General features: G+C 37.5%; 1 protein-coding gene across 2 annotated transcripts in view; it reads right to left on the minus strand.

Moving 5' to 3' along the window:
• The window catches only part of LOC107995571 (small conductance calcium-activated potassium channel protein), a 237281-nt gene that overhangs the window by 143288 nt on the left and 68675 nt on the right, over nt 1-25318 (minus strand). Inside the window, exons 3-4 of one of the 2 annotated variants that reach the window (XM_062081862.1) lie at nt 23937-24207; nt 11018-11239 (exon numbers count right to left, since the gene is read on the minus strand). In XM_062081862.1, the coding sequence (XP_061937846.1) occupies nt 11018-11239; nt 23937-24207 (493 nt within the window). The remainder of the gene's footprint in view (nt 1-11017; nt 11240-23936; nt 24208-25318) is intronic. The other variant, XM_062081863.1, reaches the window with a different exon arrangement.

Here is a 25318-nt window from a genome sequence, read left to right on the forward strand (position 1 = left end):
AATAAAAAACGACACGTAAATACCCGTGTCTTTGCCTGACCGATATCATCGAGATAACATCGAGATGAAGCTGGAATGCTTCTTTTGTTACTTCAAAGTGAAACGAGCAGCCTCGCAATTTCCACGCAAACATATACAATATTTCGAATCACTTTTTCAAACCGGCCATCATTCAAATCATTCTTTCTCGGATTTATCAGAATGCCGGTTCAAAAAGAAGAGAAGAAAGAATGCTATATTGTTGGAAACGATCGATTATTCGATGAAAATATAAATGGACGATTTCGATTTGCGTTGCCGTAGACGACGCAGTAGAGGAGGCGGTTTTTAGCTCAGCCGTAGTAGTATATGAGTGGTAACGCGTCAGGCACAGGCCACTTTTGCATCACTGACGCGAACAACCGTCACGGAACAACTCGTAATCCGTCTCGAATGCACGCCTATCATTCATCGCCAACTACATTATCGCTTAACGTGTTTCCAACTCGCCAACATCTTCCTTTTGTCACTTGCAATTTGTTCGGTTAAAAGGGTGAAGGGCTCCAAGTAACAAACTTCTCCATTTTCTTTCGACGAGTTCTTCACTCGTGAATGCTTTCGTTTTCAACTTGAATTTGAATTATTAAACGCGACATTTTTTCTTCTTTCGATATTTTTCGTTACTTGTATTAACATTTGCGAATATTAAATCTTCTTTTCTTTATTATTGCAAATAATGGAGTATTTATTGAATTCCGTTTAAATTGAAACTCGTGAACACGAAAAATTTCGTGAATTTTGTAATCTATGGTAATATCGTATTTTGAATGAACGTGTATACTTGAACTGCTTGAACGCGGATCGAATCACGTTTTATTTTTGTTTACTCGGATCAATCCCTGACGCACTCGTTTATTGTCATTGACGCAAATATATCGTAACGAACGCGCGTCGATATTTCATCGATAGGGAAAAATTAAATAGGCTTTCTTAAAATTCGTTGTACGCTTTCAATTATCAATTTCAAATATTATACGATTCCTTTGACACGGTGGACTCATTTTAATTTTAAAAATCCGCACTTTGAAAGAGACGGGATTAAAACCAATGCCGTCGCTCTTCTCTTACGTTTCACGTACGAATTATTTGAAAAAACAAACGTTACATTAATTAACACACGCGTTGCAAATATTTTTAACGAAACGAAAGAGATACACAGCGACAAAAATCTCTTGCGTTTCCTGCGATCAGCATAAATGTTAAACTAGACAAATTCATCCGATGGATCAATCACGCTTCGATAAATCGAAGCAACGGGATTGAGCCGGTAAAAGAGTCGGAGATCGATTCAATATTCGAACCGAGGAGTCGCCAAATTAAAAAAAAAAATCTCTTCCGTTTCCTGGGATCAACTCGATCGTCGAACAATGACGCGTTGCAAATATTTTCAACGAGATAAATCCGTCCCGAAAGATTAATCACGCGATAAATCGCGACAGCGAGAGAGTCGATTGATTCAACGTCGGGATTTTGGTCGGGTTTTCGGCCGAAAAAGAAAAAAAGCCAGACGATGGAGGGATCGAGGCTTGTGTGAACTTGAGGCCACTCGAAGTCGCTTTGTCCTCGATAAAGTGGCCGAGTTTCCGCCAGGACGATGCCTCGAGAGAAAGAGAGAGAGAGACCGTTTCCACAAATCTTTTGTCGTCGCGGCGTCGTTCTGCGAGATAATAATCGTGGAAGGAACTGCACCGACGCGACGAAAGAATGAAGATGGTCCTCGAGTGAGATACAGTCCGATTACGGGGTCCATACGAGGCAGAAAGAGATCGTCGTGCCAAATAAAGTCACAAGTTGTTAGAAATCTTTATTTTTTTTTTTTAAATACATTGTGACTTTTTATTATTTCGTAATATTTTAGTTAATTAATAATTAAATTCGTGAGTGGATATTTTCGAGGATTTGAATTTTAATGATCATTCGATATCGTATTACCAAATTTAAATTTTTTAAGTTATAATTTTAAGAAATAGCGTGTGGTTATTAGTAACTTTATCAACGATCCTGTGAGAATTAAGATACTTTTGGAATGTATAGTTTCTAATTTTATAAGAAGTAAAAAATAGAAGAGATATTATATGTTAATGTTCGTTACGTTATTTCTTTAATTATTAAGAAAATAAAAGTGGTATTTTCTTTTTTTCATTGAAACTTCAAGAAAATATTAGAAGCTGTTAACTTTTAAAGAACAATATGATACGTTAATGGTTCGCTTTTAGTTGCCTTGAATTTTTCATCCCATCTTTCGATTCTTCCATTTCTCGGTGGCCGAGGTAACGAGTTGTTTCATAAAAGATGAAAAAATAATTCCATGATTCGATGAATATTCCTCATTCCTGATGAAATATCAGACAGTTTCTTGAATAACACGGATGACGACAGGTTTAAGGAACGAACATATAACGATCCCTTGAAAACGTCTTCTTCGTGAAAAAACGCAGAGGAAGACTTATCGTCAGTCAACCGCAGCATCCTCGAAATCGATTTCCATTCGAGCCAAATCTCCTTTTAAAAATTGGAGCTTGTCGTTTTCCACAACCCAGGCCGGGTTTCATCAAATTCTAACCAAATATTAAACGATATAAACTGAACTGCATCAAAGGAGGCATCAAAAGGAGGCATCAAAGGATCAAAAATTTAATCAAAATCAAAAGAGGTATACACACATATATACAGAGTTACTATACTCCACTACATTATTCCCTGCCCGAAAACGGTCGATAATAGAAATGTGCATTCGTTTCAAACAAATTTCTATAAAACATCTCTGTAAAACGTATCTCCTTTCTCTTGCATCCGCGTTTGAAAAGTCTTTTACTCTATTTAACCGCAACAGTGGATTTTTCGAGGAGTGGAGAGATCGTTTTGTATTCTTCGTTTCATCTCTTCTCTATATTTCGAAGCTTTCCTTTTTTTTCTTCTTCTTTTTTTTTTTTTTGTGAATCCACGAAAATCTTTCGAGAAATATTTTCTTTTTTTAGATATTTTTCCGGATACGCAGGATTGAATATCTAAGTTCGTGAGCTAAATAAAGCCGATTATTAATCATGATTACGAGGTGTTTCGAGTTGAAATTTTAATGAATATTTTCGATACTATTCAATTTTTAATTTTGAAAGTGATGAAATTGAAAATTGGATTCGTTAAATTGATTATTTTATATATTATGTGTATAAATCGAATTTATTTATTTTATATTGTAGTGGGATGTGTATGTGTTGTGATAAAACAAATTTATCCATATCTAAAATCAGAAAGTACAATAATAAACATGGATAAATGGAATCGATCATTTTGCAGTAATTATATTATTATTTTTCCCGTTTAAACCATTAATCCTATACATGTATAAAATATCGCGTTAAGAGGACAAAATAATTCTATCTGAAAAGCAACAAAAAGAAAAAAAAGAAAGAAGAAAAAAAAATCTCAAAAGGAAATTCATATAAAATTCATCATAAAATATTGTTTCGAAAATACGATAAATTCCACGTAAAATATTTTTCATATTCTTCTCCGTGCAAATTTCTCATTTACGCTCGCATAACCGAATAATGAAAACCAACTGTTGAAAATAGCTTGTCAAATATAAACAAGCAGTTTCATCGTAATCGCATAACGAAACTGCAAGAGTAGAAAAAAAATTGAAGATAAATTCAAGAATTTTGTTTAACAACAAGAGAGAAAGAGATACTAAATACATACTAAATTCCTCCCTCTTAAATAATGAAACGAGCCAAGCTACATTTTTATTACGTTCAACGACTTATTACAACGGCGTAATAATTTCTCTGCGATAACTGTTGATCTTTCTGCAAATCTGTACCATAATTTCCAGATAAAACTTCTCTTTCTGAAAATCTACCCGACCACGGATCGGATAGCCGTCGAGGAACGGGAGGAGAAAGATCGAACCGAAATCGATAGCTCCCCTTCGCTCAAGAGTCATCAGATTTACCATCCTCGATCGGTATTACGTTGGAGAGGAACGCGTAGAGAAACTCGCGCAGTGGATTCTCCAAGATTTTTATCGTTCACTCGTCGATTCATGGAAAGCTTCGAGGATTCGGCTTGCACTCGGCGGTTGCAATGTGCGCCGAGCAAGTGGGCAAGGATTATCTCGAATCGTGAAATTTCCCGATACATAAATTCTCCACGCGAATTCTCTACGTGAGAAGTTTATCGTTCATGATTAATCAATCGAAAATTGATGAGAGACGTTTACATTCGTCGGTTTAATAATAATGGAAAAAGAAGAAGAGGAAGAAGAGTCTTAATCGGCGATAATAAATTTTGGATTTTCGAATTTTAAAATTGCAACGGTAGAACGATTAACGCTAATCGATTATTAATCTTTGTTTCAGTCATGAAGATCGTCAACTTGTATACAGGAGAGAATTAGTTGGAAGATCGTCGTGGAAAGTTTGGCACGCACTTGGAATTTGGCCACGAATCGCGTGATTAACACCCAAACTTGCTTAGTTTCCCAAGTTTCAACTTTCGTCGCGATTCCCCGGTTTCATTTCTCTCCACTCGTGTAAATTCGAGTTATATATACATATATATTGTACGCCAGCTTGTTATTTCGCTTAAACGTGGAGCGGGACGATGATTGAAACGTTTGTTTTCCAAGCAAATAAAGAGTGAAACGAAATAAAAGACAGCGGGAAACCGAATAAATCGTTCTCGCAAATTTTTTCCAAAAATAGTAGAATAGTCGCCACGTTAATCAGCCATTTATTTATCAACTTTTTACGCTTCACAATTATTTATTTATTCGATAATTTAATCATCGATTGATCGAAATTCATTACGTTTGCTTATCGAAACAACGATTAACGAATCGATTAATTACAATTCGGATGGTTCTGGCGATTAGTTTAAATGGCGATTCCACGATCCCCATTCTGATAATCACCGATCGATGTGTACATATTCCGTTTAATTAATACCTTTGCCAAAACGCGATAGCGTAGCGCGAAAAAAGAATCGATATCGAATTTGACTTCGATATTAATGAAACAAACGTAACGCGATTTTTTCGTAAATTAAATTAAAGATTCATTCGTAAATTTCTTTCGCTCGAAACGAACAAAATTTATATTTCGTATACATATCCCGTTTCATCAACCACAATTTTCATGGCCTAATTATTCCTTTATAAAATTAACTGCATCCTCTACTTAATTAACGTCGCATATCCTCCGATATACGATGATCGCCTCTTTCATTATTCCTCGGATTTACAAACTCGACCAAAACCTTCAATCATTAATTTTGATCTGCCCGTATCCTTATTAACTCCTGTATCCACTACCTGTTCGCGATTACAAAATTAATCAGTCCATAATCTACCGAAAATCAAGGCAAAATAGATCCCTATCAATTTCGCACGCCGTTCATCAATTTCCTTCGTTGGGAAAAATCTACTCGAAATATCTTCATCATTGATACAATAACAATAAGTCGAATTTACCATCCTTCATCTTTATCATCTCCTCTTTTATATCATCATTACATTAAACATAATTTCGATTACGTACGCGCGTCTCAATTTCCTTCGAGCACACGCGTTAATCTCAAAAACTTTATCCATTATTATCGATCCGCGCGTGTTCCAATTCCCCTCGAGTACAAGTTCCAAATTTATAAATTTACAGATCCTTTAGCGGCTATCTTCCGCGCCATAGACCTCAACGACACCCCCACGAAACCTCCCCCAATAAAACCCAAACCAAAACGTCCCAGCACGCCTCCTCGACTCTCACCTGCGGTTTGCCGGATCTTCAAAACCAGCGGCGCCTCCTGGCCAGATCGTTACTCAAAATTAACTGCGCCATTAAACCTTGCCGTCGCCCCGTTGGCAAATCTCTGGAGTGTTAATTGCCGGATGACATTGCACGATTTTTAGAACGATCTGCCGATTTTCAGAACGATTTCTGACGATCTCGCTCGATCTGGATTCGCGCTCTTCGTTATCGGCGTTAAAAAGGCGTGTTAAATTGTAATTGATCCGCGAAGAACGCGGGGATCGATGGCAGCGAGGGAGGACGAAACAGGGAATAGAAGAAGGGGGAATATTAATTAGAAGCATTAAGAGAGGACACGATGCTGTGAATCAATCTGTTTCGAAGATTTAACGCCCGGGACATAATTTGATGCCTTTGCAAGCTTTACACGCGTAATCGACTCTTGTTTATGAATCGGGCCATCGAGCCGACCCAACGTAACCGTAAATTTTGTCACGTTGGATAGAGTTGTGTATGAAAGAGGTGGAATAGTATATAAATAGCGATTCAATGTTTATTTATGTGTAGCGAATATTCCGTTACGTTTTGGTATCGAATGAATTTTTAAATCGATGCGACATCGTTTTGAATTTTATTATTGGATGAGAAGCTTTTTCCTCTTTTTATAACTTTTGGAAACAAGTTTCTTGTAATTATCTTCTTGTAATCTCCGAGGGGGAAACAAGTTTAAAATATGAAATTTCTTGTTTATCGAAAAGATACGTAACTGGAAAGAAATTTCCACTAACAATTTTTCTTTTTGCTTACCAATTTTCATTTCCATTAAATTATTGACAGATTTCAAAAAAATCCTAAAGAAAACGCGAAATTATCTTTCCAACCGATGAAATTGAAATTTTAATTTAAAAAAAATATACAATTATAATTCCGGTTCGGAACAACTTACGAATAAATTAGATCGACGAACGGAACGAGGGAATAAAATTTTCTGCGACCGTTTTGATTACCGTATTTTCGACGTTTTACAAATTTAACGATCCCTCGTTCACGTGGAATATAGAATTCGAATCGTGGAGCCACGTTCATAACCACTGTTCAATTATCCAAGACACGATCTAAATGCCAGAGGCGCGGTTCGCTTAATAACAACGTGGATCGGCTTGTATCGCAACGATATCGCGGCGGAGATTGTGTCACTGTTGTACAGCTGGCAGAAGCACAGATTAGTAATTTTACTTCGTATGATAATATCGCGAAAGCTGTTTCGCCTCGATCTCGTTGCGCTTCATGAACTGTGATTAAGTCCCTCTGTGAACTGATACTTCGAAATCCAAATTAGAAACGTCCAAATTAAATTTTAGATTTCTTGCGCCTTCAATACGCACGTCCCTTTCAATCTTTCTCGAGTTAAATCTTAAATTTCTCGAAGGATAATGGAACAGGAATTTTCGACTATCGTTAGATTATCGTTTTTTTATTTCGAAGAACTTTGAATTGGTGAGTGAGTTTTTAAATCGAATCTTCTTAGAAACGAATTCTAAGAAATGGAAGATTTTTATCTTATTTACTCTTATTCACGTACTTTTCATCTTCGTATCACGATTTACGAAGCACTGTGTGTTCCTCAAATAGGTTCCTCGAGGTCGAACAAAAAATTCGAGAATTTCCCAAAAGAATCGACGTTCCATGGGATTAATCCACGCATGGAAGCTGGAAAAGGCGAGGCGGGTATGTACTATATATTCTCTGAAGATAAAATAGGGAGCATCGCGTGGAAAAATTCTATCCTACATTTTTTGATTTATTCACGAATCACCTTCCTTTCGAACCATATTTCTTTGCTCCACGAATATGCATACATATATATATATATATTTATATCACATAATCAGAGAAAAATTCTGAAAAATTTCCTACAAGAAGTAACTTAATCTGTGGACAGAAAAATTATATTTGTATCTATACTTGTATTCTTTTATAGAAATATCATACTCGTTGAATATTGAGATCATTGATAAAATTTCAAAAATTTCCGCGAGAACTTATCGCTTATTTTTGAAAACAAAATTCAAGAAATCATTAACTCGGTCTCAGCGCGATTAATTCGAGACGAAGAGGAAGAGGGAAAAGACGAGGCGTGTCCAGCTCGAGGATAAATTCTCTCGAGATAAATTTAACGCTGTCTGCTCGTCGAGACCAAGTTTCGAGACTCGGTCTTCCGGAATCGTTGTAATTTACCGAGGGCATGTTTCGAGGCCCATTTCCAAAAGTAAAAGCATTTGTTCGAGCCACTGTTTCCGACCGGTAGACGGTGGAACGCACGGGCAAACGAGCCAAATTGTCGTCGTTTGTTACGCTCGTGGACCGATAATGCGTCCTGGCTGAATTTTGATCGTTGTCGATGACAGCCAGCGACCCAATGGATCCGCGCCCACGCGTTATTCTTGCACTTCCGCTCGAAATCACCTTTTAAAAAAAAAAAGAGAGAGAGAGAGAAGAAAAATCGAGATATCGACAGGAATTTTTCACATTTTTCACAATTTAATTTTAACTTGGATAGGAGATTTCTCTTTTTTAAAAGAGAACTTTGATAACGCGAAATTATAATAGCAATTTATATTCTCTGCTTATCGATTATTATTTTTCTATTAGATTCGTCTTCGTTGGAAAAGATTTCTCAATCCCTTAAATATAAACAAAGAGAGAAAAATCTTAACAGGCTCTGAGAAGTGAATAAATATATTTTTTTTTTCTTTTAGAGATGTCTCTTCGATTTTTCAATAAATTCATTTCACCATACTGTTTCCTTTAACACGATATGTCAAACAAATCAACCATATGTGCTCTTCCGAAGGAACCGAATTTATATGCAAAGGCGAGTCAGTTCGATCACTGTCACCCCTTCGCTGTATACCCCATCTGTAATTTATATTTTAAAATATGGCGATCGATATAATAAGCCTTCCACAATTCAATCGTTTAATTGGATAAGAAAAAGGATGGAAAGTAGGTGGTGAAAAAAAAAAAACTTACATGCAGACGACGAAGAAAAGGAAGCCGAATTTCCGTGATGCGCATCTTTTTATGCTTGGAAATTTTACGACCCTCCTTTTGCAAGGTAAAAAATTTTCGATCGTAAATCCGCACGTATGTGGAGAAATCTTTTGGCGAAGTGCTGGTGGAAAAAAAAGTGTTAGTGCACGAAGGAAAGGTGTTGCGATAAGCATGGTTCGGTATTAAATCTGTTCGTCGCGACTTTTCTGCGAATTAAGGAAAAAAAGAAGAATAAGATACCGTAAGATTCCATTTGACGTGAATTAGAAAAATTGTCGATTTTATTTAATTTTTTCTTTAATCGGTATAATATTTCTCGCGACGTATTATGAATCTATTTATTATTAGTTGGGACTTAAAAACGGTTTTCACTGTTAAAAGTTTTTAATTAAGATGATGAGAAAACAGATGTTAGAGTTTTGATACTCTTTGAACCACTTAATTGAAACAAGAAGAAGAAGGGAAATATTACTTTTAATTTCTTTTTTACTTTTCCTTCTTATTTTCCTTCTCCTTCTTTGATCTCCTCTTTCCGTCCGTTTTCGCTCTATCACATTGTGTTTTTATTTCGTCTCTCTTTATCTCATCTTTTCCTTTATTTACCTCCCTCTCTCTCTACGTTTCCTTCTTTCTTTTCTCTACCACCTTCTTTCAATTCCATTCGAAATAATCGATCAATCCACACACTCTACTCCATTTAATACACTTCCTCCACAGAAACGTATATACATTAATCGAACACAGTTTCGACTGTGCGTCGAAATTCCACTCCGATCGATGCAACTCCGACTCAAACTCCAAACTTCTTATATCGTTATACCGTGATAAAATGGCAAAAAATTTATTTGCGTCCAACCGATATCTCGATTAATCAAATTCCAGTTCGCAAACTGATCGATCCGCCGCAAGAGATAAATGTTGATCGGCAGAAGAACGAAGAAAAAAAGGGGCCTGTTTGTTGAACCGCCTTATCCATCGTGACGCGTTATCCCGCTAACGTTCAATAAACGTTTAATAAAAAGAACGGAACGAGGCGATTGATTTCACCCGATATGTTGGAAAATACAGATCACGATTGGTGCGAAACACAGGCTAAGTTGGTGGCAATACTTCACAGCGGTGAACAGTGGTGAGAGGCATGGTGGATCTATTAAAGAGTCGGTGATTAAACTACTGTGCTCGGCCGCATAACCGCACGTACGCACGATAAAAATGCATTAATATCGCGGGCACACGTGTTACGATAAGGCTTAACTCACACGAATCCTCTTTTGTTTCGAATTAAATTGCAGTTAAATTAAATCAAGCTAATAATAACGATTCAATTCTCTGGATCTTTACAAGAGATCGATTTATAATTCTATCGATGCACACAAGTTTCGAAGGAATATTCTTGTCGAAGAATTAATACTGGATGTGATACTCACGTGGGCCGCTAATCGAAGTCAGGTATCATCTGGAAAATTGGTCGTTGATGTGCGCGCAACGCGATGCGACAGCATACGTAATAAAAAAAAACAATAATAATAATTTCGTCTCTTCGAAATTTCAATTTTTTTCGTACCAATCTTGATCCCTCGTCACTCGTCATAAGTGTGAGTCGAGCCTTAAGCATTTACTTTTATCATTCGTTGGTGCGAAACTCCTCTCGCGAGAACGTTAACGACGTGGAATCGAATCGTTTCGATCTTTTATGCCCGGGGACGAATCCGGATAGGGGATTTGTCATCGAAATGAAAGATCGTTAGATCAGGCTCGTCGTTTTCTTCTCCTTTCTGTAACTGCGTTCTTTTGGACCAAGAGTTTGCTATTGCAATTAACACCTCATCGATCCCTCTTACGTCTCTACAATATATATATATTCATTCTATAATCTAATCTTTCTTACCTTTTCGATCGATTTGATTGAACGAACTTCCAAAAAAATAAAGAAAAAAATTAACCACATCCCACTTAATAAATAAAAAAGGATCCAAGAAACCTGTAATGTAATATTCTTAGAAAGAGAGGAAGGAAAAGGAAAAGAATTCCAAAAGAACGCAGTAAGAACAGGGTGCGTCAGTGCGTGTGTACGAATTGCTATAGGAATAATTGCGCTAAATAATAATAATCGTGTAGGTGGTTTAAGATATGTATATATGTATATATCAGGCTTAGTCTTAAGAAGTCGTGCCCACCGTCTTGACGTAGTTGACGGTCTCGGCGGTCGCCTCGGTGAGGGCCCTTCGTAGCCGTGATCGTCGGACCTGAGACAGCGTACGTGGGCAGAGTAAGACGCCCTGGGCGCCCTGTGAACCGGAACCAGAGGCAGAACCGGAGCCTGGGCCGGGTACCGTGGCCATTGGAGGCGGAGGCGTCGTCGGCATTGTCGTCGACGACGATTTGCACCACCAGGGGAACTGGGCGTGTTTTTATCACCTTGTTATTCCACTACAGCACTCTTATAGTAATGCTTAGACACAGTGGAGAGAGATAGAGATAGATAGATAGATAGAGAGAGAGAGAGAGAGAGAGAGAGAAAGTGGTTTATCATTACAGGTGCAGGTGGTTGAACGAATGACTCGTAGGCTGTAGTAGGCTCTATATGGAACACACGAGAAGAGACAGCACACGGGATCATTTAAAGGGAAAGATTGATGCTTTGATAAAGAAAATTCTAATGAGATGATTCGTAAATACATGTTCGAATTTGAAGAGGTGAATCCATCGTGCATTGTAACGAGTCAATAAGTGTTTTTAATAGGATAATTTGAAGTACAGTGAAAAATTTGAAATCTCGTTACAATCTCGTTCGTTTTTTTTTTTTTTCGATCTTATCAGAACGAATAAAGTAGCAGGTCTCTGCGAAGTTTACACGAGTTCTTCGTATAAACTTCGAGTTGGAGGGAAGTACGCAGAATATATATTCGCACGATTATTTTAAACAGTTTCGCTCTTGAAATATGAATATACATACTTATGAATCATCCCACGTGGTGAATAATCATGAAGATAGAAACTTCTTCTCCCCCTTCTTTCGCAAAATTCTGTCCCCACGATTATTTATTCGATCACATCACTTTCAATCGAATAATCAATTCGTCAAAATCCGAGCAGAGAGCGTCTTCGAGATCAAAGGAGTGTAATTCGTAATCCCCGAATCTCTCAACACCGAGATTAAAATTATTTTCTTTTTTTTCTTGGAAATTTTTCACGATTTTATTCCGAATATCAGAGAGACACGTGGCATCAAACTGTATCCGTCCAGATGATGGATACAACCAGGCATCGATTTTTCCCTTTTAAATCATCCATGTACAGAGTGATTCATCCCACTGTTTGCCGTGCGGCCGACCCACACACTTTCCCGCCAAACTTCATCATACAAAGTACCTCAGTTCAGAAAGATGCTTCCGATAAAACTTACGCGATCACACTTGTGAGATCGCGGAACTTTCGTCAAAGTTGTCGTTTTTTTTTTGTCTTTCTCCTCCTGAATGTACCTTGAATGTCGTGAAAAGTTTCGCGGAGTTCATGGCGTGGCACGCATGAAAGCACGACAAACACTTCAAAATCACCCGGTGCATCGTGCGAAAGCCAGAGAGAGAGAGAGAGAGAGAGAGAGAGAGAGAGAGAGAGAGAGAGAGAGAGGACATAGAGACATAGGAATCATGGAATCAAATAGATCAATCACAGACAAAAAGCAACATACTCGTCTTGGAAATATTTTCAATTCTCAATCCTTCTCTAGGCCTGTCTTTCTTTACTCTTCCATCGCGAAGAAAGGGTGCTTCCTAATAGGGGCAGAAGGGGATGAGGCAGCAAGTGAACGAATAATTCGACAAGCGGATGATTCTCTACGTTATTTAAATTGATCGCTATTTTCTTCTTTTTTTTTTTTTGTTCTACACTTGAAAGCTACTGGTTTATTGGATTAACAGGGTTCTGCTTGCCGTTTTGGCAGTAATGGCGAAGCTATTACGGGTTACAGCAAGGGGCTATACGGTGCTGTCCAGCTTTTACCAGGCATACATGGATATCTGTGCATATTCGTTTCAGCGTAAAAACTAGAATGAAGGTTTACTGAAACTTTACTGTTCTACTGTTCTAGGCTCGTAGAAAGTGTTATTGATGGCAAAACTAGATGGGGAATCTTTGAATTGTTCTAATCCATGGACGAGGGTCAAGAACTATAAAGAGAGATACTAATGAAATTCGAGGCTTCTCAATTTAGGGCAGTGCTGTTCACGGAATGAAACTATGGAATGAGAACTCGAGAACTTCTTTAAATTGACTTTTACAGAAAATTCGTAGGCCAAACCTACGAGCAGAAAAATTAACAAAATTTAAAACTTCAGATTTCCCACTATCGCATTATTTTAACCCATATTATCAATCGGTGAACAGCTCCGCACTGGATTAAGGTAACTAAAAAAAGCTCTTCATCCTCGAGCCAGCGATACTTTATGAGGTTGTCGTCTAAATCGTGGCGAACAATCGAATGAGAAGCACGCAGGTATCCAGAAATTATTTTTCCAGGCGTGAAATCAGACTCATCAGGGTTTAACGATGCAAAAGAACTGGTAATGGATGATGATACGAGCAGATGGTGCGGCAGATTGATGATGTTATTCTTATCGCGTTCTACTTAAAGGTCTGCCAACTACTACTTGCTATCTATCTACGCGTGGCGACTCGCATACCAATATGCCTGCGTACACGAATGCTGCGCTAGCGTGGTGAGAGTGCGGGGCGAGAGAGGCTTTGGTGGGGGGGAAGATGTTGTTCGACGACGATGATCGAACGAACGAAGATACCAGATGCTGCTCAACAGAGGGCTACTGTGTCGCGTGTGGACATTTGTATCGTTGGTGAAATTTCACCATTCGGTTTCCTCTACGCTTCGCTATCTAATCTCTCATCCCGGCTTGTCGCTGGCCGGGATTCCTCCTGGAAACCTAAGCCGATTGGCAGCCAAGCCTAATGATCGATTAATTATTTACTTGTGCGCATACGAAGGATGGACTCGGTGTGCTGCTAGCCGCGAGGAAGCTTTGACTTTACTTTGGGGAGGAGGGGAGGCTTTGCCTATTAAGGAGGTTCGAAGGGATAATTTTCGAATATGCTCGCGTGCACCAGATACACGACGTCGAGAGATGTAATCTCTCCCTCTCGACTGATTTCTTCAAGCTCGATTTAACCCCCTTTGATCGCCAACCAATGAGGCGAATTCGCGAGTCGAATAAACATCTTGTATCTTGAATGTCTACGGATATTGAAAAGGGTTAACGCTGTTAAATTGAGCGACGATCTTCGAAATGATCTTCGAAACGGCATTCGTTCTTCAAGCCCCATTCCGATTCCGTTTCATCGATCCGAGTAATTCGGATTTTTCAAGCAACGATTGAACGTCACTCGACGCGCTCGTACATCATTCACCACATCGTTTCGTTGTATGTACAAACTTGAATCAACCTTTTGCACTCCGAGCAATTTTATCGTTTTATCGATATTCCATTCCAAGATAAAAGAAAAAAGAGACACCTTCCGAAGAATCAACGACATTTCGATTATTCTCCATAACGCACAAATTTCCCAACCGCTCGACCAAAATAATCGCTTTCCAACTTGCACGCAGCCGGAAAGAAGCGCAGAACAGAAGTATAGGCGAGAAAAGGAGCGGGATTATATTATCTTGGCTCACTATAAATTACACCGTTTAACGGGATAGGCGATCACGGGGTGGAGCTAAGACGGAAAATATATTCGGTTCGAGAGTGTTCGGGCTCGAGATTACGCTGATTCCGCGAAAATCCGGCAGTCCAATAATAGCGCGGCTACTCCGCTGAAATCCGCAAAACTGCAGACTTGGGAGTGGCTGGTTACGGGGGCGACTCCGTCGCGGAACACTGCTTGGAGCGACCCAAAGGAAGGGATCTATTCAAATGCGGTCGAGTCACTTTGGATCCACGTTATCGAGTTGGCTTCATCGGGGGTGAAAGGTTCGAAGCCCGTGGTTGGCTCGATGCGACCAAGCCAAGGGGTGGGAAAGGGTTTCTTTCTCCGTTTCAGAGGGGGATAACAGACTTTGGAAGGAAAGTTTGGACGATTGGAGCGTCCGAATTTTTTTCAATCAGAGTTTCTTTTTTTTGGTAGACTGTTTGGAAGGAAGAAGAGGGGAAGAATAACGAGAATCGAAATTGAAAAGAGAAGGAAATTGAATGATTAATATTATTCAAATTTGATTAGGCATGTTTATGAAGAGCGATTAACATTTGTTTCTTTCTTTTACTTATTCTTCTACATCTGTAAAAATTACATTGAAAATTAATCAATTAAAATTAGGGTAGGAATTAATTAATTATACGAAACGAGAGTAAAAGATATTTCTTTGGATGGAAGAAAGAATTTACCAATTTCGATAAGATTGGAAGATTTAAAAATTTCCCTATATAAGAGGATCGAGCTATTTTGCTGTCTGGCATTCATGGAAACAAGTGTCGTGACTTGGCAAACGAACATGTCAAGATGAATAAAATCCGACTCGATCGTCTATAAGGATCATCTCTTACGAGATAGAGAAGCTTCGAAATTTGAGTTTTTTTCGTGGCTTGGACTATCTTACAAGGGTCCTTCAAAGGGGATTCGAGATACGATTAGTTGACTTTTTTGCTTATAATCGAGGCTACGAGGGTAGTAGAGGGTTAACGATCCGTGGCAACCAGTTTACGACCAGTAGAAGTAGAAAATGTGCCCTTAACGAAGCTACGACCCTTCGAGATCCTTTCCTAGAAAGAAATATTTTTTCCAAGCTGAAGAACTGTTATTATATTCGTGCTAAATTCCATAAATTTCATCAAATCATTCCAATTTTCCTTTTCTCAACTTCAAATAATCTTTTCTCGGATCTAATTTCTGTTCTGTAAATTTTAAAACCCTACGATTTTATTACACATCAAACGATAATTCCTATTTCATAATTAAGTTAGTTTTAATATTTCTTTCTCAAACTTTTATCAGATTTTCTCGATATATATATATATATCTCACAAAAAATATGAACGTGTGTATCACCGAGCTCTTCGAAAAGATAGCGACCATAATTATCACGCGAAGGATAATATTCAGGTGGAAATAAATCTGGCGTTAATAAAGATTGCGATCTCGAGCTTTGAACGTTTCTAGAGCAAGACGATCCATTGAATCAGAGGACTCGAGCGTTTTACACCCTCCAACAGATACGAGTATTTCCTGGAACAACAAGTTGGATGTGTCTTGTTGATGAAAGTTTTCGATTCCATTGTTTGGGGACGCGGATGGATATTGGAACCGGGTCGTCTGGCGGCGCCGGATCCTAAATATTTGAAACTGACTGCCTCGTCTGCTTCCGAAAGTGTAATGCACCGACCAGGAATCGGAAGTTATACCGGCATCGCGACGTTTGTCCATGATTTCCGCGGTGAAATTTATTATCAGAACACTCGTCACCTGGTCGTGAAGGGGCTCGACAAGGAGTTTGTCCAATCGTTATCTTTCTCTTTCGTTAAATTTTAAAAGTATTACACTGTTTCGCGATATATAAATTATTCGAATGAAAAAGTTTTGTTTGCCCTTTTTTTTTTTTTTGTAATTTAAGCGACGAGCAGAAAATCGTACGTTTTCTGATTTTTATAGATGGTTGAAAAGTTTCGAAGTTGGATTTGGATTTGATTGAAATTGTGTACATTTCGAAACGGAAATACGCTTGAAACTTTAATCGTCATCGTTAATGTTAAAAATTGTTATTTTTGAAACAAGCGTATATTTTCTCTCGGTGATATTTTAAATAAATATCTCGAAAAGAAGCTTGCAAAATCTCCTTTCGGATATCTCGTGAAAATTTATCGAATCGAAGAAATACATTCCAAAAAATGCTTGCGAAAGCGACTAAAACATCCAAAGAATGTTCCCAGAAGAAGCACATTCCCACAGGATCAACATTCCCTGATCAACTCAATCCTCAAGCTTGCTTCGAAAAAAAAATAAATAAATAAATAAATAAAAAACAAACAAACAAATCGCGTCGCATGCCACTCAATGGCGATAAAATCTCTATCAAAGGGAAAACGATCAAAAAAAAAACATCTAAAAAAAAAAAAAATTCCAAGCTCATTCAATTCCCAACAATGAAAAGTGAAAGTGATCGTTCTCTTCATCGAAGCACTATCTATCGGCGATTAAACGTTGATGATGACGATTCTGCTCGATTCTCTTCCCCCAATTACGCATAAAGGGGGGAGGGAGAGAGAAGGGAAAATGTGAAAAAAAAGAGGGAAAAAAGGAACGTAGGCGGTAAATTCACCAATGGTTTTTATCCAATCCCTTTTAACGAGGGGCTTTCAACGGAAGAAAGGGAAATTGATATCGACCTTCGAACAGACTCGGCTCTGCAAATTGCCAATTCTCGTTCATTATTCCCTTTGGTCATCCACGTGAGCGAGATGTTACAAGGGCGGATGCGGATTATTTAACAATGTTGTCGCAGCGTGTCGTATTATATTTTGATATCATCTCGCTTGAATTGGTGATTCAATTGAAATCGATGAATTGCTAATCGGGCGGAGTGGTTCGTCGTACAAAATCACTCGTGTGAATCGTGAAAATTCTTTTCGCTGGAGATTTAATTGGGTGATTAATAAATCGATATGGTTAAATTTATAAATATCAGTTTTTTACCCATCAGTTTTATAATATAACACCTTCACAGAATTGAATACTGTAATTATTATGATCAATTTCTCGTTGGATTTGAATTCTGGTAAAAATCGAAGCCATTTCCTCAAAAGAAAACTTTTCTTTCGAAAGAGAAAAGAAAGAGAAAACGCGGAGTAAGAGGCGACAATTTTAAAAAATTTCGCGCACAAACGCCGAGGAAAAAAATTAGAAAGGGTACAATATCCTTCTGGAAAGAGGAATTTCCACGATGCTGATAGCAAGGAAATATCGATCAAAGGGTAAATTCGCGATAAAGGAGGCGGGCAGAGGTCTCAAACTCGCTTCAATTCGATTCTTCGCGATCCATCCTGTCAATTTCGATCAATTTCGTCTTTACGTGGCCCCCGTGAAACGCGTGACAAAACGATCCACCATTTATGAGCCATTACGGGCGGAACAGAGATTCCACAACACAGTTCCTTGTTACCACGTGTCGAAAATTCTTTTCTGTCTGCGTGACGATGCATTCAAATCAAGTGCGCCGGAGAAACTAGCCGTCAGAAAGAACAATGCGATTTCTACCATTTTATAGAATACGTTCTATAAATTTTGCTTCGTAAATTCTTTCTCTTTTTTTTTTTAGTACCGCATCAAAATTCGATCGAAAGGATGATAGGATAAATTTTTATGGAAGTCTGTTTAATTTCCAAATTTTTAGAATAGTTTAAATAATAGATTGTAAGTGATTTCTTTTTTTTTTTTATATTAACTAAAATCGAGTGTATTATAGATCTTCGAATTCCACATTCCTTTCCTGGAAAAATACATATTGGAATTCAAATTGTATCGGCGTTATAGTATCGGTATTTTTTTTCACTCACGTCGAAAATAATCTAGATGAAAGGAATTTTTCAGCCTATAATTAAAAATGTTAGTTTTTTTCTTCTTCTTTTTAAAGATAAAGCGCTAGATTTAATCCGTTTCCTCTATATTCTTCGTAAAAATTGGATACCAAGTCGTATGTAAAATGAGAAGTAATTCTCCACATTCGATTCCATTTCGAATTTTCATTCCACCGAAAATTAATAAGAGACAAATTTTCAAAATAAAAAATTCTCTGCTCCGTTTCTCTAATTGTATTATTAAATTTCAATGCTGTGTCACTGACATTGAACGAATGATCTTCTGATATGTTCACTTCAAATTCTTCTCCCACAAAAATTGCATACCTCAAAGTCCAAATTCCTCTCAACGTTGTAATATTAAATTTAACAGATGATTTCATTTCGAAAGGGGTGGCGATATTCGATATTCCACTTGCCAGAATCGTTCGGTATTCTAAGAAGAAAGACACGAGAATTCGCGACGTGAATCTGTACGTTCCGCACGTACGAATCTCGCGTCAATCCTCGATCATTATCCCCAGAAAATAGAGCTAAGCAGCTCTAGATAGAGCTCGCTCGATGATCCTTCGATTGCTCGATCCAAGGATCAAGAGATTTACAACGAGCAAAATTGTAGGAGAACTCATTCATCGTTGCTTATCGATCGAATATAATCGGAGAATTGTTGTTTCGATCTCTTTGAGTTTGGAAGTTTGAAATTTCAGTGATTCGATGAGTATTGTACGATGAGACATGTACGTTGAGTAAAGATTTTGTTCAATGATATTTCTTGTAGATATCGATACTGTATAATAAAAAATTGAATTATTAAAATTAATTATAATCACTGGATGGATAGAGTTTCTCAAAAAAAAAACGATTTTATGCTACTTACAGTTCGATAATTATACGTGAGTTAAATATTATACATTGTGTTATAATTGTTGTGTAAATGTAAAATGTAAAATATAGGTCCATATATCGAAAGGTGGTAAATATAAATATAAATTTGCAACGGAATATTTTGATGTTACGTTTAAATTAATTGTGTGTGTACAGTGTTGACCAGAATACATTCATAAGAAAAGGAAAAAAAAAAAAAGAAAACGAGAAAAATATTGGATTAAAATATTAAACACGAGGAAAACAGCGAAATGTAATCGCAATCGGTAAAATAATGGATGCAAGCGTGTTTTTACAGAACTTTTCCTTGGAAAACTTTGGTACAACCGACTAAATGTATTTCAAAGTTGTGTACAAAGTTAGTGTTGTTACAGAAAGAAAATCAAAGTGGAAATTTTTATACAATGAAACTTTCTCGAAATTCCTCTCGATGATATCTTTAATAAAAAAAATATATATATACAAATATATGTAATATATATGTACACTAAAAAAAAATACACTTATTAAGAGCTGGATCTGAAATATTTTATACTCAAATTTTTCTTTCTTTCCTTCTTCTTTTTTTTTCTCTTCCCTTTCCTCTGTCTGTTCGAGATGGACGAAATTCATCGGTAGAGGGGATGCAGGAATCATTTTAAGTGCATCCCGATAGATTTTGCACGAACATGAAAAAGAACTCCCCAAAGCGGGGCGTGCTTAAGATCGTCTGCACGCGATAAAAACATAAAAACCGCTGTCCTTGCTTTTAAAATCCCGGATCCCATCCGCTTCATTTCCCAGGATGCAGTTACACCGACGTGAAACACGTGTACCGTTTCAGATTTACAACGTCATTATAGCGGCGCGGCACGAAACTTGGGATTTTTCTTCCCTTCGACGACTCTATATCGACGTACAACTAGTCCCCCAAGAAAAATATAGAACGTACGAAACTGGCACAAAAAGAACGAAAATTGTCGACATTTTAATCGGCATTCTCATGCACTTCGCTTGAAAATAAAAAATAGGGGGGCGAACTTCTTTTCGAAATTTTCATCGTTACAATTTCTAAAAATTTACACAGCGAGCTGTCATTTTTCTTTTATCATTGGTTAATTACTCTTCGCTTGTTTAGATGAATAAAGATTAAAAAATATATATATATATATATGCAGTTTGATAAGTTTCTAAGTTATCGTCAACGCTAAGAAGACAAAGAACTGTGATGTACGTCCGTATATTAAATCAGGCAAATATAGACAACGAACTGGGCGCAGTGGAACAGGTCAGCCATAAGTTGAACCGGCAAAAAGCCGAGCAAAAAAATCATCGCGATAAGAATAAAAAAGGGCATCGATCTTGGAATATTATACGCCACAGAAACGTCATGAATAATTCATCCTTGCGGATCATTTTTCTAAACAGTCTCACCCGATTCATCCCTCGAAAATAGACCAAACACAACCCTCGCGTTACTCATTAACCCGTGCTGTTCTTTTCAAATTCCCTCTTTTTTTCGATGTGTCAATCAAAAAATATACTTGTACACATCGTGAAAAGAAACGTGAAACTGAAAAGTGAAACAAGAAGAGGAAAAAATAATGAAAAAAAAAAAAAAGAAAGAAAGAAAAAGTCTCGATTATCTCTCGCATATACTATATATCGGGAACTTTGGTGCGCGATATGCAGAAGCATGATTATAATCCGTTGGCTTCCGGCCAGAATCGCATACAAAGCCCTTCTTTTCCGCTTCCTTCCATTCCCGGTTGTCCTAAGTGTGCTAAGTATGATACGAGGCGTTTCGTCGTCGCATCGAGCAGAGATAATTAAACTAACAATGTCGAGATCTCGCTTGCTTCTTCCTCTTCCTCTCTAGTCTTTCTCTCTCTTTTCCTTCTTTCTTTTTATTTTTTTCTTTTTGCTATTTTTTTCTTTGCAAGAATCTCGTTTAATGACGACGGAAGATTCATTTCGTCGAGGGACGACTCTTGGGAATAAACAAATTACCTTCCCTCTTTGGGAGTACGAGTCTTTCTGCGATTATATATATATGTGTGTGTGTGTATTTATGTATGTGTGTATGTGAAGGGATGAAAATTTCATCACAGGTAAGCAGGTTCTCGATTGTTTTTGGATCACGTTCGTCCGTTTTATTATTAATAATTATTGTCGATACAATTATTCGTTTGTAGTATTGGAGATGTTCTAATTGTTTCAAATATTCCGATTATTCCGTTGTAATATTAAATTTACACGCTTTTAGAATATTATATATTTTATCGATAATAAGTAAATTTGTTAATTAATAATTGATTTTGACTTCATGATCTGATAAGAATAAATGAAATTAAATTCATTCGTTCGTAACGAACGGGTAAAGCTTTAAAATTTTTTAACAAACGTGTATAATTATGTATATTTTTATTCTTCTTGAAATAATTATCTTTTCGAATTTTAATAATCATGTAAAATGTTGAAGATAGAAGACATCTATATAACACGAACCAATATCTAAAATCTTCCATCCCATTAAAACTTTCCCAAACAATCTTCCTTCAAATCGTTATCAATTCAAATCAAACACTTTTCACCCCCACTTTTTCATGCTTTCCGTTCAAATACTTCAAAAATTCCATCTCCCTCATAACTTTCCTTCGTTTATGTAAATCAATCTGAAATGAAACGAAAAATCCACATTTCGAATCAATCCATCAACATGACAAATAATGCCTCGTTTCGTTTATAAATCTCATCAATTATTTCGAACGTGTATCGGTGTATTGATATTCCGCCTGTTATTCCATCGAACGAGTTGTTCCACCGTGTTCCCAACCAATCGATGACCAATTCTCTGTCCAACTCGTCGAGCTTCTTTGCCAATCCTTCGAGTGGTACGTGTCCACACTTTCGGAAACGGATCATTCTCTGCACGCAGTGCCATCTACGATCAGCAACGTTACCGAACGTTTCGCCATCCCTCGACAAACTTCTTATCAAGTATCGATTCTCACTTTCCTCGCCACGTCCGTCGGTATCGGACATTGTTGCTTAGGGTTGTTTTCCAGTCGATACTTCAACCCTCTGTTAGATGGCAGCACACGCGATTGACCGGTAAAAAGGATTATTCCCGGGAAAAAAATTTGAATACGATGTAGCTCTTTCGAACGATTGTGCTTATAACGTATTGGGTAAAGAAAAGTATTCTTTCTTGTTGTTCCGCTTTTTTTAAATGACTTCTTTTCGATTCTATGATAATTCATCATTGTGATCTTCGTTTAAAATCCTTTGTCGAAATAATCGAAATATTCTTCTTGTTTCTTGGGATAAAGGAAAAAGAGATCCAAAAATTATGATGGAATTAAAGAAAATGTTGTAATGAATAATATCATCCCTGTTTCAATTTCAAATTAAGAAAATTTTCTCTTCAACTAATAATAAATTATTTCATCTTTGAAATTGAATCCTAGCTCAACGAGTAATTCTTTAGTTTCGTCGACAAGTCTAGAAAAAGGGATTCAAACGCAAGAGTAAAGAAAGGAAAGACAAGGAAAATACAGCTCGAGTGAAAAAAGTCGGATTTCTTCGGAAGAAGATGCAACAGGAAGAATCGAAAACACGATGAGTACAAGAGGAAATCAAAGTGAGTGGACGCAGATACAAACACGACAACGTGCTTTTGACAATTTGGTACACACCAATCGGACGGATCATCAACGATACAAGCAGCATGAACAACGACACAGCGACACCTAACAACAGAACGTCTCTCCATTTTGTCTTTTTCTCTGGTATCAATCGCGCGGATGGCACGAAATATCACGAACGATCGTGCGAAAGGAAACCTGGATGCCTATTTTTAGAAATTTTAGTTTGCATTCCTTCAAATATCACGTTTTGAAACGAAATTAATGAAAATTGCGGATTTCGTTTAAAAAATATTTCAATTTTAAAGAATCTTTTGAAAAAGATTTTGATAGAAGAGAATTTTTTTATAATATTTCTAATATTTATCAATTAACAATAAAAAATGTTATATACGTTACACATATTTATGCTTCTTTCTTTAATATATAAAACGTATAGAAAACGGAGAACGACCTTAGTTCTTAAACCTTATCAAACCTACTTTTGAAAACACCAAATATCATCGTTCCCTTTTTCCTTAAAACGGTCCATCGTAAGTTCGATTAATCTACCATTACCAAAAATAAATCACCTTAGCCAATCTACCGTCCGCTGGAGCAAGACTGACCCTGCACCTCCCGCCCTCCATAAATCTGTCTTAAACTCTCGTTATCCCTTCCTTCCAGCCCATCCATAAGATTCATAATACCCCTTCCTCGGACCCACGCACCAACCCCATAATACCCGCTTTAAAACAACACTTCTCGAAAGTGGAATTAGGCATCCGGATTCCCTTCTCGCCCCGTGAGAAAGCATGATAAACACAGAGGGATGAACGCGAGGGGAGGAGGGTGTGCAATCCAAGTGGATGGATCTATAATGTAACTGACTGACCATGGGACGCGGTGACACGGTGCACGTGCAAAATGATGATGTGCCACACTTGAACGAAAACCTTTTTCCTTTTTTTTTCGTTCGATCGGTACAGGTTCTAATTCTAACAGACCGGAGGGGAGGCCGTTCGGCTTACCTGCCGGAATTGTCGAATCCCTCCATTGATCCGCAACGAGTCGGCCGCGATGCCGGCAATTCCGTCGCCTGGCTCGCGCAGCTGCCGCAGGGAGGCAGCACTCGGCGCCGTGGCCGTGTGCAACGGGCAACAACATCCGGAACAACAGCACGCTGACGCTTCCGGTTGCGAGCTCTGCCGTATTATGCGCGCGCTGGGGGACGTTGTGACCAGAACCGGAGGCGGAGGCGCCTGGCAAGGGCAACAGTGGTGGCCGCTCTTCACGCTCTCCCTGGAACACACAGGCGACGCAGGTGTTATTGATTTGCGCTCGATTAATCCTCGATCGATCCGGTTGAAATGAAATTGGTGACAATATCATGCAGCAATTTTATCAGTAAATATAGATCCTTTGAAATAGATCGTGTTTTTCGTGTGGGAAATTTTTATATTTTATTTCTTATGCTCTTTAATTGTGCTATTCTTTGAAGCAGTGGCGATTGAAGTACTATTATTATTTTTCTTTTTATACTTCTCTGAAGGTTATAGTATTGCAATTCTGTTACGTTCGATTGAGACTAGATAATCTGAGAATTAGACAAGATTTTGAAATTCTATTAGAATTTTCGTATATTTTTTCCTCTTTTATAGAAAGATTACTTTGGCCTAGGTCGTGGGGATTTCTGGAAAAGGTGTAAAAAAGAAATGAAACGTTTAAGATAAGAGCAAACTTAGGATAATAATAGGATGACCTCGAGTTAGAGATTTCGCGGAAGGTTAAGACATTTCGACACGGGTTATATATTTTTGGGTTTTCCTCTCCTTCCGTCGTTTACCAGAAGTCGTAAACTTAAAATATCTTAGAGTGTGTTACCCTCAAATCTAGACACAACTCGTCCTTATATATTTTTGCAAATTAAACAAAAATTATTTCTGAAAGTGCAACCACAAATAATATAACTATTAAAATGATCTACTGGTTTTCCTAGAATTTTGTCTCCGAGTTTATTTTCCCATGTTAATTAACGATATTTAATTGAGAAATAGATAGGATATCGAGTTTGTAAGTTTGAGATTGGATTTTCAAGTTTACTCTCGTCAATTATAGTTCCCGTCAATTATAGAACCCTACTGAAACGTGTTAATCAATCAATAAGAAAATCGACACTAACTAATATCCTGTATTATTTGCTAATAGAAAAAAGAAACGATAATAAATGAGAGAAAATATAGATACAATCTTCTCGTTCAAAAATATCCCTTAATTCTCAATTCACATGTTAGAACTAATCAGAAACTTTTTCTCGTTAACATTCAAAAACTTTACAACCCTTCCAATGCGTTATTCCTTAAAAAAAAAATTCTCTCTCTCTCTTAATAATTATCAGAAATTAAATCCTATC

This window comes from Apis cerana, linkage group LG11, assembly GCF_029169275.1.
Source record: "Apis cerana isolate GH-2021 linkage group LG11, AcerK_1.0, whole genome shotgun sequence".
Lineage (NCBI taxonomy): Eukaryota > Metazoa > Arthropoda > Insecta > Hymenoptera > Apidae > Apis > Apis cerana.